Source organism: Helicoverpa zea, chromosome 2 (genome assembly GCF_022581195.2).
Source record: "Helicoverpa zea isolate HzStark_Cry1AcR chromosome 2, ilHelZeax1.1, whole genome shotgun sequence".
Lineage (NCBI taxonomy): Eukaryota > Metazoa > Arthropoda > Insecta > Lepidoptera > Noctuidae > Helicoverpa > Helicoverpa zea.
Window position 1 is genome coordinate 8,143,604 of NC_061453.1, and position 14,562 is coordinate 8,158,165.

At 38.0% G+C, this 14,562-nt stretch overlaps 2 protein-coding genes and 1 non-coding gene across 4 annotated transcripts in view; 1 reads left to right on the top strand and 2 right to left on the bottom strand.

The window, feature by feature from the left end:
- Positions 1-439: 439 nt before the first annotated feature.
- On the top strand, positions 440-3,499 carry LOC124640086. Its single transcript, XM_047177719.1, has 3 exons — positions 440-686; positions 2,571-2,765; positions 3,221-3,499. The coding sequence occupies exons 1-3, from the start codon at positions 602-604 to the stop codon at positions 3,391-3,393; spliced, it is 453 nt and encodes a 150-aa protein (XP_047033675.1). The 5' UTR covers positions 440-601; the 3' UTR covers positions 3,394-3,499.
- A 646-nt stretch (positions 3,500-4,145) lies between these two features.
- LOC124644930 (filamin-A) overlaps positions 4,146-14,562 on the bottom strand; it is a 93,345-nt gene continuing 82,928 nt past the window's right edge. For both annotated transcript variants that reach the window (XM_047184633.1, XM_047184624.1), the window contains 11 exons: positions 14,371-14,499; positions 13,860-14,024; positions 13,217-13,377; positions 12,549-12,731; positions 11,946-12,090; positions 11,245-11,463; positions 10,467-10,640; positions 9,790-9,965; positions 6,523-6,684; positions 5,887-6,066; positions 4,146-5,019 (listed from right to left, as the gene is read on the bottom strand). In XM_047184633.1, coding sequence (XP_047040589.1) covers positions 4,882-5,019; positions 5,887-6,066; positions 6,523-6,684; positions 9,790-9,965; positions 10,467-10,640; positions 11,245-11,463; positions 11,946-12,090; positions 12,549-12,731; positions 13,217-13,377; positions 13,860-14,024; positions 14,371-14,499 — 1,832 coding nt within the window. In that variant the 3' untranslated portion in view covers positions 4,146-4,881. The remainder of the gene's footprint in view (positions 5,020-5,886; positions 6,067-6,522; positions 6,685-9,789; positions 9,966-10,466; positions 10,641-11,244; positions 11,464-11,945; positions 12,091-12,548; positions 12,732-13,216; positions 13,378-13,859; positions 14,025-14,370; positions 14,500-14,562) is intronic.
- On the bottom strand, positions 10,888-10,959 carry Trnaw-cca. The gene has a single exon. It is a non-coding gene; the product is annotated as a tRNA-Trp (tRNA).

Sequence of the window (14,562 nt, forward strand, 5' to 3'; positions counted from 1 at the left end):
AGCTTTCCCTCAAAGTTTAAAGAACTTTGTCACATTCATCTACCAAAGAAATAGACTATGAAGACGTTATACCATAAATAATGATCTTAATTCTGTCTGATTCTGTGATCACGAAAATTAAATATGACCATTCCATACGCATTTCAGAATCCATTTTAGTTTTTTTCCAAATCATTTTTCACCTATGTGGTACCTAGTTACTTCTTGTAACCTTTGAAAATGGTTCGTCGCATTGCTAATAACTATAAAAGTAGGTTGGGTATACAGGCTATTCATAGACTAGGATTATAAAAGCGTCAGAAATATATGCATTCAAAGTATGCAGTAAGTTATAGCAACTAGGGTATATAGACCGTAATGCACTTCAAACTAATTAACCTAGTACATTGTGATGCTTTTGGACAATATTTCGTCAATGTGTACGCTAGTATTTATTCCCAGTTCGCTGTCTGGCCACTACAGTTCATTCAGTGTACCATGGTCCGTGATACCATAGACTGACGAGCGTCTGCCGAGACGCGCGAAACTAATTCGAAATTTAAACGATAAAAAGTTGTGAAAATAAATTGTGGTTGATTAGTGATTTTATTTTGTTTTCGACATGTGGAGGGCTGTATTAGGGCTTTCGATTTTCTTGTACGTGATTGTATCACATGTAACTACGGCGCCGGCATATTATCCGCACAGTGAGTTTTTCCAATTTTTTTTAATAACATAAAAAGACTACATTTGTATATGAACTAAGTTGCTTTATTGAATTCTCGTTTTCATGCCAAAAGGGGGAAAGACTTACTGTCGTCTGAAGCTGAAAAACTGCATGTTAGCGTAGACCACAATACTATTTTTAAGTAGGTCTACCTACTACCTACATAATATTTATAAAGTATGCAAAAATCCTATCAGATTTTTTTGTCACATTTTCTTTTAAGCAAACCCAAAACATCGCTCACGCAGTCGTGCAAGCAATGTTTCAAAGTTTTTTTAAAAATATGTTTATCCTCCTTACGGAAGTGTTTATTGATATTTGTGATTTGGATCCTTATTACCTCTGCGGATTGATACCGCGGCCCTGGCTCATAAAAGGCCTTTGACGGGACACGACGGTTTTTAGTCAGTAAGAGTCTGACACTCCCTCGCCGCTGCTATCCCACAGCGGGAGGTCATTTGATGATTTTTGACGTTGTTAAAAAAAAAGGATCCTTATTACTAGCTATACTTACCAGACAGAATCTTTGTAAGATAAATAAAAAGGGTAGATACAAATCCATGCATTAATAGCTATGTATCCTGAATCTAAATTGTTTCAGTTCATGTTAGGTACCTATCCATATCAAGCCACATCTATGATCTTACACACAGTGTCGGCTTTTGCTCAAACAAAGCATTCAGAACAATGATAAATAATGATTCTGTAAGAGTTGCAAAATCATGATGAACTTGAGCGAATATGTTCAAGAGCGGAACAAAATAGGTGTCTATTACTCTTATCCACATCGAATTCAGGACCAATTTACAGATGCCAGTTAACTGATTGACCTATTTTTTTTATCTAACAATATTTTGGAGATCATTAAGAACATCGCGGGTTTTATTAACAATCATTGCATTGTAACTGCTGTATTTTTCAAGTGGTTTATAATCTATCTATTTTAGCTAAGTATGTAGTGAGATCTGACACTGTTGATAAAATAAAGATCTTGATCTTATCTACCTACGTACGTAACTATTGGCATCTTGAACTTCTTCAAATTAGTCTCAAAAGCCAAGAATTTTATGACGAGTGCAGATAAAACAATCTTCAGATTATACCTACATGAGATAATTTGTAATCCTAGGTATTACGTAGGCACGTAACAACATTGTTAGAATTCCAATGGCACATTAGGGCTAGTAGGTATAGTAATCTTTAGTGATAAAGAATTAAATAGGTACCTAACAGCGTACATTTTTTAAACATCTGCCACCTTATTATTTAGGTACCTAACGTTGTTTTAAGGTAGCAGGTTTTAACTTTCATCTTGAACAAAGTTAATGTTCTGTTCTGAACCTTTTTAAAAACCACTTTTTACAATTTGCGGAGTTGTTAAACTGTGTACCTATAGAGGTATATATGTAGGTACAAATGGTGATAACTATCTTATCCTTGCTGCCCTTTTTAGTAGGAAGTACCCATATATGCAGACTTTATTGTTACCTTGAAAAGTGGAAAAAACGACCTTTGTCAAGGCGTTACTGTTATATCTCTATAAAGTGTAGGTGGGTCCTATAGTGTTGTCTAAAAGGGATTAGTTCTACCTGGGTATGTTAGTATCATCTTTTTTGGTTGGAAATCACCAAATGACCACTTCCGCTGTGGATGCAGCCTAAGGGTGTGTCTGACTCTTACCGCAGATTACTACCTACACTTTCTAGGTTCCGTAAATGTTACCTATATCCTCCAAATTCATAGAAGCTAAGACGTTCGTTTAGATCGCTTATTTCAGTTTATGTAAGCAAGCTGTATGTTTTGACAACTGAAAAATTTTAGATATTCAAGAATTTTACTGAGCTCCAGCTTTAATTGTTCGCAGAACGTGGCCCAAGGTATACTATATCGAATGGCCCCCAAACGCAGCGTCAGCCTTACATCGAGGTGCGCAATTCGACATACCATGGCAGTGGACCACGCGAGGAGGCTAGGGCCATGTGTTCCGTCAAGACGCAGGAGGTCAACGCTACGGCCAACGCTACCATTACTAGGAGGCTACATGGAGTCGTCACTTCTAGTAAGTAAATCTGAGTCAATGACAACTAAATCCATTGATAAAAGTCGATATACGATGCCATGTGTGACCAGACATGTGTTTGGCTAAGATAGATGAGGTCAACGCGACCGTTAGTCATGGCAAAGTTTCACAACGAAATTCGTTCATGATGGCGTTGTCTCAAAAAATCATACTGTATTCCTTGTAGTATTTTCTTTTTGTTTGGCATAACTAATTTAATATTCAGGGTAACTACTTTTACCTGATAGGTTTTTATAAATATGAGACAATGTGTTTAAGAAAGATCATATAGGTGTGCCAGATATGATAAGTTGGGAAAGTTGCGCTTCCGATCTATGTCCCTTTCACAGCATGATTTAGTTTATAACTCGTAAACTTCTCGTTTTCCTACTTCCAAACATAATTCGACGACTAGTCGCCCTTTAATTAAATATCACAAATTATTGTTTTTTCAGGAGAACTCCACAGTTCTATCCAGCGTCTAGAAGTGATAATCTACGGACAAATGCAGCAGCTTTGGCAGAGTTTGGACGCTTTGAGGACGCAGCTAGGCGGCAACCCGCGTGCTAACAGCATGTACCCAGCTAGGAATACCGTGTCTTTCAGATATCAACCGCACGCGCTGTGATTCTAAACAACACCTTTTTGGTAGACACAAATTACAATCTTACAATCGTTAGGTAGGCACATTACTGTTTAGGACATTAAAATATTTTAATTGGAATACTGGTAAATAATGTTGTTTTATGCTGCAAGATTTTTTGGATAATCCTACTTATATTATAAACTAGCTTCCGCCAGCGGCTTCGCCCGCGTGGTGTGTTGATAAAAAGTAGCCTATGTGTTAATCCAGGGTATCACCTATCTACATACCAAATTTTAATCAAATCGGTCCAGCCGTTTTTGCGTGATTGAATAACAAACATACATCCATACATTCTCACAAACTTTCACATTTATAATATAAGTAGGATGTGAAAGTTTGTGATATATATCATCATATATATCATTGTGATAGATATATATATAGATAGGTGATACTCTGGATTAACACATAGGCTATTTTTTATCGACACACCACGCGGGCGAAGCCGCTGGCGGAAGCTAGTATTTATAAAATTTCTAACAAGTAGGCTATTATTACTTTGCTAAGTTGCTGTAGTAAAGCGCAGATAGGTGGAAATAGTATGTATACTAACTAGAGATGATATGGTTTAGGTATATGTTTTAAAGATCTGATACATTAAAAAGCAGATAGCCACTCGAATGTTTTTTTTCGTGCCCACCTTTCTTCATACAAACAGATTTGTGGTAGCTCGTCAGGGTACAAGCTTGTATGGCAGGGTGCATTGATCAGGTACAAAATGAAAGATTTACACATTTTTTTATAAAGTTCAATTTATTAACAATTAGTAACTGAATAATTCAGCAGCTTGCGAGGTCAAATTCACATCGGTGTGGTTAGAGACGAACTTGACCCCGTAATAACAATAAACAAAAACCTCGTTAGTTACAATAGTTAATTTAAATGATGTAAAACTAAATGTCGTTATTAATAAATATTATAACAAACAAATTATTATGCATTTATCTCTTAAATTACATTTAGAATGTTGCATTAGAATGTATGTACTTATAAACAATACAGAGATTCTATTAGACTATTAATTTTATAATTTAAATACATTTTATTTCGACAATATGAAAATGTTACAACTCGCAGGAGTTGTTCTAGTTTGCCTACACTACCTTATAACACATGGACGGATTATTACATTCAGTAGAATAATACATCACAATACGTTCATCGTATTTCAATTGCTAAAATACGATAAATTAAAACCTCAGTTTATTTCGAGATGATTGTTTTGATCGTTTACATTTCAGAAGAGTTGGCAATAGTATAGACTACTGAAACCTTACTACTGTACATTTTTATGGAAACAAAAGTAAACTGTAATAGTTGTAGAAAATATTAAACACATAACACATGGCGTGGGTAGATAAACGTTCACATTATGCCTACTTTCTAGAAAAGTCCAGAATTTTAAATGTCTAAGTTCTAGAATTTTCTAGAAGAAGTTTGGTGGTTAAACAGATATTGTTATAAGGTGTTTCAAGCGGCAGAAGCTTGCATGTACCGGCGCAGTTCTTCTTGCGTGTCGAAGATCATGACGGGGAAGGGCGAGCCGGGCACGTGACGCCCGGCCCATCGGACTTCTACGCGGTAGTCGCCCGGCTCGGTGGGAGAGAACTGTTGATTAAAGTAATTAGATTAGTTTACTATATACAGGTACATATATAGGTATAAACACACATCTTTGATAGGTGTATTCGAATTTTCATTCATTTGTCTGTTTGGTTCCAATGTCGGAAAAAGTATATTTGAATTCCTTTCTGTTAAAAGAGCATTAAGAAAACGCATTGATATCGCTGCAGAGCTACTCGGTAACGTAAAGTGATGTAGCAATAACGTTATGTTAATTATAAAATAAAAATTGTTCCAACAAACTTTAGTTCCCATTTCGTCTAAATGCACAGCTAGCTCTGTGGGTTTGTATTATGTTTTAGTCAGAAGACTGATATGGCAATAAGGCATACCAACAGGTGTACCTAGTGTACCTACCTGTGTCAGCCTAACCACGCAATATTGTTCATGAAACATTCGATATAAGAATGTTTGTGACCCTACACGCTATCATATTTTCAATGGAATTCTCCCAATGCTATTAATGATTAGTTGATAAGAGTGTTAAATGGTTGATTCCTTGTCCAAATTAATAGATCTTTATCGAGGAATGTATTTAGCGGAGTAAACGTGATTTTTATATAGATTAAAGTAAATAAACTTATCTCTCCAATTTACACAATTTAAAGATAAACAGTCGTAAGTACCTACTTAGGTAACTATATTCAAATAGTTTCTACAACAAAATTGTGAACTTCTTGCTGTATTTTAAGCTGATTAAAACACTAAGGCCAATTTTTACTGACAACGTATAGTTAAGTATATGAACGTTAGTTTTTTTTTAAAAGAACTGTTTACTTTTGAAATTGAATGTGATAATTCAAAAGGTTGTTGGTGAACTTGGGCTTATCTACAATGTGCATTAGTACTAACTTTACACAGTATGGTGCGGTCCTTCTGCGTCTCGCGCTGCATCTCGACGCGGAAGGCGCCCTTGGGCCCGCGCACGCGCACGGTGAGCTGGCCGGCGCCCGCGCCGCGCGTGTCGCACAGGAAGCGCGACTGGAACGTCGCCAGCACGCCCGGCTCCACGCCCGGGCCGTACACGCGGACCTGGCAAACAAATACAAATCATTCACCGAAAGATAGTCTAATAGAGAACACCTAAGGCGTTAAGTCCGCCATTGTACTTCATGTGCAAAGAGCAATTAAATAATTAAAAAAAAAAAACAACTAAAGGCGTTCATGGTCTTATTTTAGTTACGACTATGTTTCATTTTAGTTAGGAAGCCTCGCATAATGGAAATTACTGCACGTTCCCGAATAATACAGCCCATTTTGGAGGACGATAGTGTTGCTTCACAAAAGTGAATGATGTTTTCAAATAGATTCAGTAGTTACAGGGTTTTTAAGAATAACTTTCAATGTTTATTATAATATATTCAGTTTATTTATTCTGATGGTATATTGGTAAACATGCATTTCACTGTTCCTGGAAAGGTAAGGCGAAAGGTATCTCAAGCTCTACCAGCTACTACGAAGACTTACAAGATTCCAAATATACCATACCTTCGACGGGTCGGGAGCGCCGGCCACTTTAAGCACGAAGGGCGAGCCGGGCACATGCTCGCCCGCGAACTGAATGCTCAGCATGTGTCGGCCCGCCTCCGCCGGCTTCACGTTTAATGTAAACGTGCCATCTCCGTGCTCGTATAGTTCGCAGTACGCCACCTACAATTGAGATGTAGTATTATTTTGAAGTCATCAAATATTATTGGAGATCGGTGATAAGCGTATTTGTTCAATCTATGAAAAACCATGTAGGTATATCATAGCAAACTCTTTTCTACAGGTGTCGTTCGGCCTAAATTTTTAAAACTTCATGGGTAGCCAGAAACAGTGGTGGATCTACAGCAGTAGGGACTATGGGCATGTTGACAGTAGGTACTAAAGTACATGTGACGTCATTATTTTAAGTACTTCCTTATGTACAGTCAGCACCAAAAGTCGATGAACAGAATCAACATGACAAAACACCTGTTCACAATAAAATGCCATAAGTTATAGTCGCAACTAGGAAACAAAATAGACTGTACACCAGAAACTTACAAAAGTCGTTAAACACGAGTATTTCAAAAGTATCTGTGCACTAGTATTCCTAAAGTCGCTGTACACCATCAATCCAAATGTCGCTGAACATCATTGTATCAAAAGTCACTAAACAGCAGTAAATACAAAATTAGGTTAACAAAGTATATTTTTAATGTTGTCGTGTGTTAATGTACTTTTGACGCTTATGTTGTTCAGCTACTTTTGGGACAGTACTTGCTTGACCTTAATAATGTATGTTAACACGTTAGTATCTATTTCAATAATTTTAATAATTATTTTGGAAATACACTCTTTTGCAAAAAAAGCGGGCACCTATGCGAAATCTTAGTTTTAAGGACTTTAAGTGTATTTCAAAGGGTTTTAATGATTGTAGTATGTTTCTAGCATCAAAAGGGTTAGCCAAGCATGCGTGAGAATGTATTCTAAATTTGAATTTTGTACAATTGCTAAGAAATTGGTTAAACCTTGTTTTGGACTAATTGCTGGCAGAAAGTTCGTCGGTGTTTTGAAAAGTTTTTGAAGTGATTTTCAGAAAACTGATAAGACAGTCTTAATTAATGTACCTTTTTGTTAGATCAAAACATTTTTGAAAAACTATGCGTATTTGATAAAATTTTCACCTGCTCTAAATGGGCTATACTGATGATTGATGGCAATGTGAAAAGTTTCGGTATTTTAGTGTTAAGCGTTCTTCTGTTTAGATATTATACCCACGTGTTTTAAAATATCGCTTTTTCATAATTAAACACTATTTAGAGGAGTATCAGTACATTGGGCTGCGACAAAACCAATTTAAAGTAAGCAGTGCCGATCACAACTCGTCTCCTTTCGGACTTTAACATTTTTAAAAATCTTGAAATTCTACAAAATACAGAAAATAGCGCATAGACTGTGAGCACGAGGTCGTTAGGTCTCGTAATCACTGATTTTCAAACAACCTCGTCTCTTGGGAAACTCCGTAGACCTCCGAAGATCTATGAGTCTGAGCGTTCAAATAGCGTGTTTTCATCCCACTGACATTTTATTAAATAAACTTGCCTGCGCCGAGATTTCCTAGCATCTACAGCACTTTCCTGCTTAAATCATAACAATAATTGGCTATCTGCTCATTTCTTAAGAAACATACGTTTGGTCAATACCTTTGAATTCTTGACTCCCTTTCAGCGAAATCATCGTTTAGTAACCCGATCCCTATGGAGTTATAGAGAGCTTCAACGCGGCAATAATTAGACTTTTTAGATAGCTTAAACCCTCCTCATCATTTTTCATGTGGTTAATTTATCACAAAATTTGGTATTTTTTAATGTCAAAGTACGATAGGAGACGAGTTGCGATCGGCACTGCTTACTTTAAATTGGTTTTGTCGCAGCCCAATGTACTGATACTCCTCTAAATAGTGTTTTATTATGAAAAAGCGATATTTTAAAACACGTGGGTATAATATCTAAACAGAAGAACGCTTTACACTAAAATACCTAAACTCTTAACATTGCCATCAATCATCAGTATAGCCCATTTAGAGCAGGTGAAAATTTTATCAAATACGCATAGTTTTTCAAAAATGTTTTGATCTAACAAAAAGGTACATTAATTAAGACTGCATTATTAGTTTTCTGAAAATCACTTCAAAAACTTTTCAAAACACCGACGAACTTTCTGCCAGCAATTAGTCCAAAACAAGGTTTAACCAATTTAAATAAATAAATAAATAATGTTGGGACACCTTTTTGAACACACGGTCGGTTAGCCCCATGGTAAGTTATTTATTAACTTGTGTTATGGGTGCTAACACAACTGATAAACTACATATAGCTACATATATACATACATATTGATAAATACATATTGTAACACCCAGACCACGGCCAACAAGCATGCTCATCACACAAATGTCGACCGAACCGGGAATCGAACCCGGGACCTCAGGTGCGGCAGTCCGGCATGGTGACCATTGCGCCATCGAGGTCTTCTTAGCAATTGTACAAAATTCAAATTTAGAATACACTCTCACGCATGCTTGGCTAACCCTTTTGATGCTAGAAACATACTACAATCATTAAAACCCTTTGAAATACACTTAAAGTCCTTAAAACTAAGATTTCGCATAGGTGTCCGCTTTTTTTGCAAAATAGTGTATTTCCAAAATAATTATTAAAATTATTGAAATAGATACTAACGTGTTAACATACATTATTAAGGTCAAGCAAGTACTGTCCCAAAAGTAGCTGAACAACATAAGCGTCAAAAGTACATTAACACACGACAACATTAAAAATATACTTTGTTAACCTAATTTTGTATTTACTGCTGTTTAGTGACTTTTGATACAATGATGTTCAGCGACATTTGGATTGATGGTGTACAGCGACTTTAGGAATACTAGTGCACAGATACTTTTGAAATACTCGTGTTTAACGACTTTTGTAAGTTTGTGGTGTACAGTCTATTTTGTTTCCTAGTTGCGACTATAACTTATGGCATTTTATTGTGAACAGGTGTTTTGTCATGTTGATTCTGTTCATCGACTTTTGGTGCTGACTGTACTCTCAATACATACTCTTGCTTTACTCGTTTACCTCCTTATAAGCTGTTTTATTGACTCCCTTATATTTACAACCAAAGTAGGCGTAAGATGGTGGTTGGCGTTTTGGTGACGCTACTTTATTAGGAGATTTTCCGTTATGACATATGGCTGCTCGTGATTTTGTCCATCATGGTTGTTACCTTGTTGGGCCCGGTGCAGTGCGCGGTGAGCTCGCCGGGCCCGGCGCGGCGCGTGTCGAGCCAGGCGCGGATGTCGCGGCCCAGCACGCCGCCCGCCAGCCCCGCGCCCGAGCACACCACGCGCGACGCGTCGCCGCTCTCCGACCCCAGGGATACCTTCACTGATAGCGGGGAGCCTGGGGGAATTGAAAGTCATTAATGAGTACCCGATTTTATATAAGTATATATGCTCGAAATTTTGGGACACGCTTAAAAAAGAGGAGTATAAATGAAAAAAAACCTGCGCCGACTTCTTAGGGCGCGAGCCGTTTGCGAGCTGCGCACTAACCGCGCGGGGGCTACGCGTGTGTATTTTTGTTCGAGCCCTACATGAGTCGTGAGTCGTGAGCGCGGCTCGCGAGCTGTGCATCCGCCAGATGTGGACGCACCCTTATATAATTGAGATAAGGGTAGGAGGATGACGATTTGATTGATGACGATTTGATTAATGAACGAATACATTTTCAAATTGGGTCTCCCGTCTTTATCATCAGATTCATGCACAATCGCTACCCATCCGAATCAGATTTTTCTGGACGTTTTAATGATATTTTGCTGTCCCACTTTCTTGACTTTGACTTGTATAATAACTCGATCAAATGGACTTTCTATCAATAAAAAAGCTGCTTGTATTTTACCTTTAACAAGTCGTCCAGCCCACAGTACTCTAAGCTGGTGTTCTCCAGGTCGGCGCGGCGTGTAGGTGGCTCGCCACAGTCCGGGGCCGGCCGCTGCTAATGCTACGGGAATGCTGTCGCCTTCGGGAGATGTGAGCGAAGCTTCTGGAGCCCCTGGACCGGCGGCGCTGCCATCTGTGTGGGGAATGAGGTAATGTTATTATTAATATAAAGCTTCCAAAAAAATATTACAAATAATATCTAAAAATGTAGGGTTTAATTTGGAAGTAGGTAAGTGAAGTGACACCATAATTTTCACAAGTAATCAATACTAAAAAAAAACTTTTAAATTTTCTACTTTATAATTAGTATCATTTTGTATATGATTTTTAGTTTGGATGTAAAGAAATGGTAAAATGGTATTCCATAAAAAGATATTTTTTGACCCCGACGTGATTTGAACACGCAACCTTCTGATCTGGAGTCAGACGCGCTACCGTTGCGCCACGGAGTCACGACTGCTAGTTTTCAATTTTGTGTATGTACTCAAATGAAGTGGTAGCTGTCGTGAGGAATAATGGAATACCTGATTCTGAGTATAGAAGAGTTGACTTCAAAGGGTTTTTACGTGTGGTTAAATTATCAACTAAGCCATATTTCTTTTTTAGTTGTTTTTCTTAAAACAACTGTTTACTTCGAAAATTGACCAAAACATCATACATATCAGTAGTTTTAAGGGAACTAACGTTCATGCTATCAGTGAATTTATGTTTAAGTCTAAAAATATAGTTCCACTGACCGATGGTAAACACAGCGGGTGTATGCGGCGCCGCATGTGCTAACCCTCGTCCTGCTAACGTGACGCGGTCGGCACTGGCGGGCGGCGCTAGCAGCGCCCTGCGTGGTGCCCCAGCGACTAGGGCGCCGTTGTATGTCAGCTCGAGTTCCGCCTCCCCGCCAGAGCTGCCTTCTACGCTCGATAGTGTTACTACTGCACGACCTGATACTGTTTCTACACCTGGAAGGGGGAAAAATATGTTAGTTGTGGACTCTTTTTAGACAGAACAGGCAACTCTTTTTAGAATTTTCTTCTGGCAAGTTTATAAGAACTTGCCAGAAGAAAATTAGCGATTGTAGATTTGCGTATCGCGAAGGTAACATAAGTAGCCGTAGGGAATTTAAAGGCTTTTTATACTTGGTTACATATCATCAGTTTTTGATGTAATATATTAATTGGCAAAATGAAACGCACTGAAGGTTTAGCCTGGTGCATAAACATATGTATATATAGTCAACTTTGCTATACAACTAGAGCTATAAGGATATAAATAAAAGGGTTCTGGAAGGGGTGACGGTGACAGACATTTGCCTGTGTCTGTTTGCCTCTGCTAGTTATCATTTTCATGAACCCCTAGCGCCTTCAGGCGAGGAATCAATTATACAATTAAACCTTCTATAAATATCTATAGATTTATGTGAATTAGTGATTGTTGTACTAACGCTGATGCCTGCCGGCCAGCAGACACTCGAGGGTGCCGGGCCCGGCGGCGCTGGTGTCGAGCACGAGCTTGCTGGGCGCCCGCACCCGCCCCGCGCCGTCCGCGCCCCACCCGCCCACTGCCACTATGGCTGATGTGTCTATCACCTGTGTAAACAAAACTATATTCAACTATACACAATTAATAAAAAACTAGCTAAGATTTAGTAGTACGTAGTTGGGGCAATTTTAAAGATGGTACGGACCCGTCGAGCACGAATCCGTACCTACCATCTATAAAATAGCCACAAATCGTTTGCCTGTACAAATCAGCTCTCAATAACTGTCTGACTTCTCAAGCTCATACACAGCCTGAATATAGACATTGCCAGCAAAATCTTAGTAATAGAATACCATTTTCCCTTATTAAGGAACGCTTAAAATGAAATAATTACAGCTATGCTGTCACAAGTATTATTATTAGAGAATAGGGCAATCAATTTCTAAGCATCTTGACTAAATAAATGATACATATTTATGTCGTTGTTCAAGAAAATTTTGCATAACTCTTTTCTTAATTTTTTTGTTAATATTTCTTAAATGAAATACTATCAACAATGACTCACCTTAACAGGGAATGGGCTTCCGGGCAGAGGTCCAGAAGATGTGAATATCCTGACTTCATACAAGCCTACAACCAGCGGTATGTACGCACAGAGCCACTCTCTAGGCGCCCCTGCTACAACCCGACACTCTAACAGTCCTGTGTCTGAGCTGTCTTCTTTCTCGTCCGATGTTAGTCTTTCAACCTTGAAGAGAAATATGTGCAGGTAGTTATTTTATGGTAAATAGAAATTTGATATTGTCTACTATATATTGTCGTCTATTGATAAAATACAAAAGCGTCGATAAGTGCGCCATTCTTGAAAACAAGAGTCATTGAGGTTTTTTTTTTGTAAATGTCCGTGTTAGGACAGATCTTTTGTCCGTCGGATAACTTTTATCTTGTTATTTGTTTGATTTTTTGATAGCTTTTCTAACTTGTATAAAACTATGTCAAACCGCCAGTTTATTTCTTAGTTAGAAGTTAACTATTGAAAAAGCGACCCTAAAAGGACAAAATAGGACAAACAGAGATATAATATTCTGATGGAAATAAAGCTACCGAGTCATAAAATTAAAAACTTTAATAGTTGACCTCTAGTAAAGAAACGGATTTGTGCTCCAGAAGCTTCCAAGAGCATCGACAAGCCCACATAATATTTACAGCATTAACCAAAAAATCTTTCCTCACCTGTACAGTAGGCGCGGTATCTTCAGTACAGTGTATGGTAAACGCGGCTTCCTTCCCGACATGTGCATGCGCCAGCCCCGTGCCGGCACACCGCGCGATGCTGGTGCTGATCCGGCTGCTTAGCACGCCCAGGGATATCGGACTGCCGGATACGTTTGCTCCTGGAAAGAGGATATTGGTATTAGTGTCAGTTAAAAATTCTTAAACTATATGATAATTGTAAAGAGGCTTTGATTTTTAATTCTAGTTTTTCTCCATATCAAGAATTGATTACTGATTAAAAAATAATCTGCTTTTAACTTTTAACATTTTATTTTACTAGAGACCTATATGTTACTATGTACAGCAACTATTTAACCATATTATTCAAGTAGTCGTAGCGTTATGAAAATTAGCAGCAGTATGTAGTCCTGATGACAATACGATAATACTGTACTGTCGAACTGATCTGATGATGAAGCCGTAAAATATAGACATTACTGGATCCTCATAATGGAACATCGTATCGTAGCTATGTGTGTACTTAGTTGTTACAAATGTTTTTTTGTGCATTTGTAAAAGCGTATTTTTGTTGTATTTGTTTTCCACACTTTCTAATCACACACTATTTTGCAATAAAAGAATATATTATCACCATATTTACCTCCATAAGTGATATAAATCCTATAATGAGCTGGTACGGTAGGTCGCAAGCGCACTCGGTATGTATGTCCGTCTTCCCTGATATCGACTGGCAGGCGAATACGACGCTCACCCATCGCCTCGCATATCACTTCTAGTTCCGCTACACCCGCGTCTTTTGTGTCAACTGGGAATAAAAAATATTTATTATCATACATGATTGTCAGTCGTGGCAGCTGTTCTCATATAAGGAGATCAGCCAACTGCGCAGGACATATTATAGTGCACAAACATTTGCGCAGACACAACTGTACTCATTATTCCTTCACTCTCATAGTCCGATGGGACGGCAATCCGACACCACCGGAGAGATAAGGCGCGGGCCCGACATTAACGTGCTCTTCGATGCACGGGTAGTTTAAATTAATCCAAAAAAATTGTCAGTTCAATAAAAGTCGATGTTATAAATATCGATATTTTTGGACATCTCTACCATTAAAGAAGTATGTATATACTTTAATTATGTTACCTACCTGTGAAATTGATAGGTGTTTGTGCTATGATGTTTCCTGTAGGTAATCCAGAAATTATGACTCTGTTAGAATCGAACGATTCACAAGTGTATGGGCTGCCAGACACAGGCTTCGATAAGTGTAGTACCTCTGAAAAATAAAAATGTACAACATTAGACTTTATATAGAACGCAATAAAACAATAATAAATAA

Excerpts from the sequence above, each read along its gene's own strand:
- LOC124640086 (XM_047177719.1), top strand. The coding sequence starts at position 602 with ATGTGGAGGGCTGTATTAGGGCTTTCGATTTTCTTGTACGTGATTGTA. Across the intron at positions 687-2,570 it reads GCCGGCATATTATCCGCACA|AACGTGGCCCAAGGTATACT; the intron begins GTGAGTTTTTCC and ends AATTGTTCGCAG. Across the intron at positions 2,766-3,220 it reads ACATGGAGTCGTCACTTCTA|GAGAACTCCACAGTTCTATC; the intron begins GTAAGTAAATCT and ends TTGTTTTTTCAG.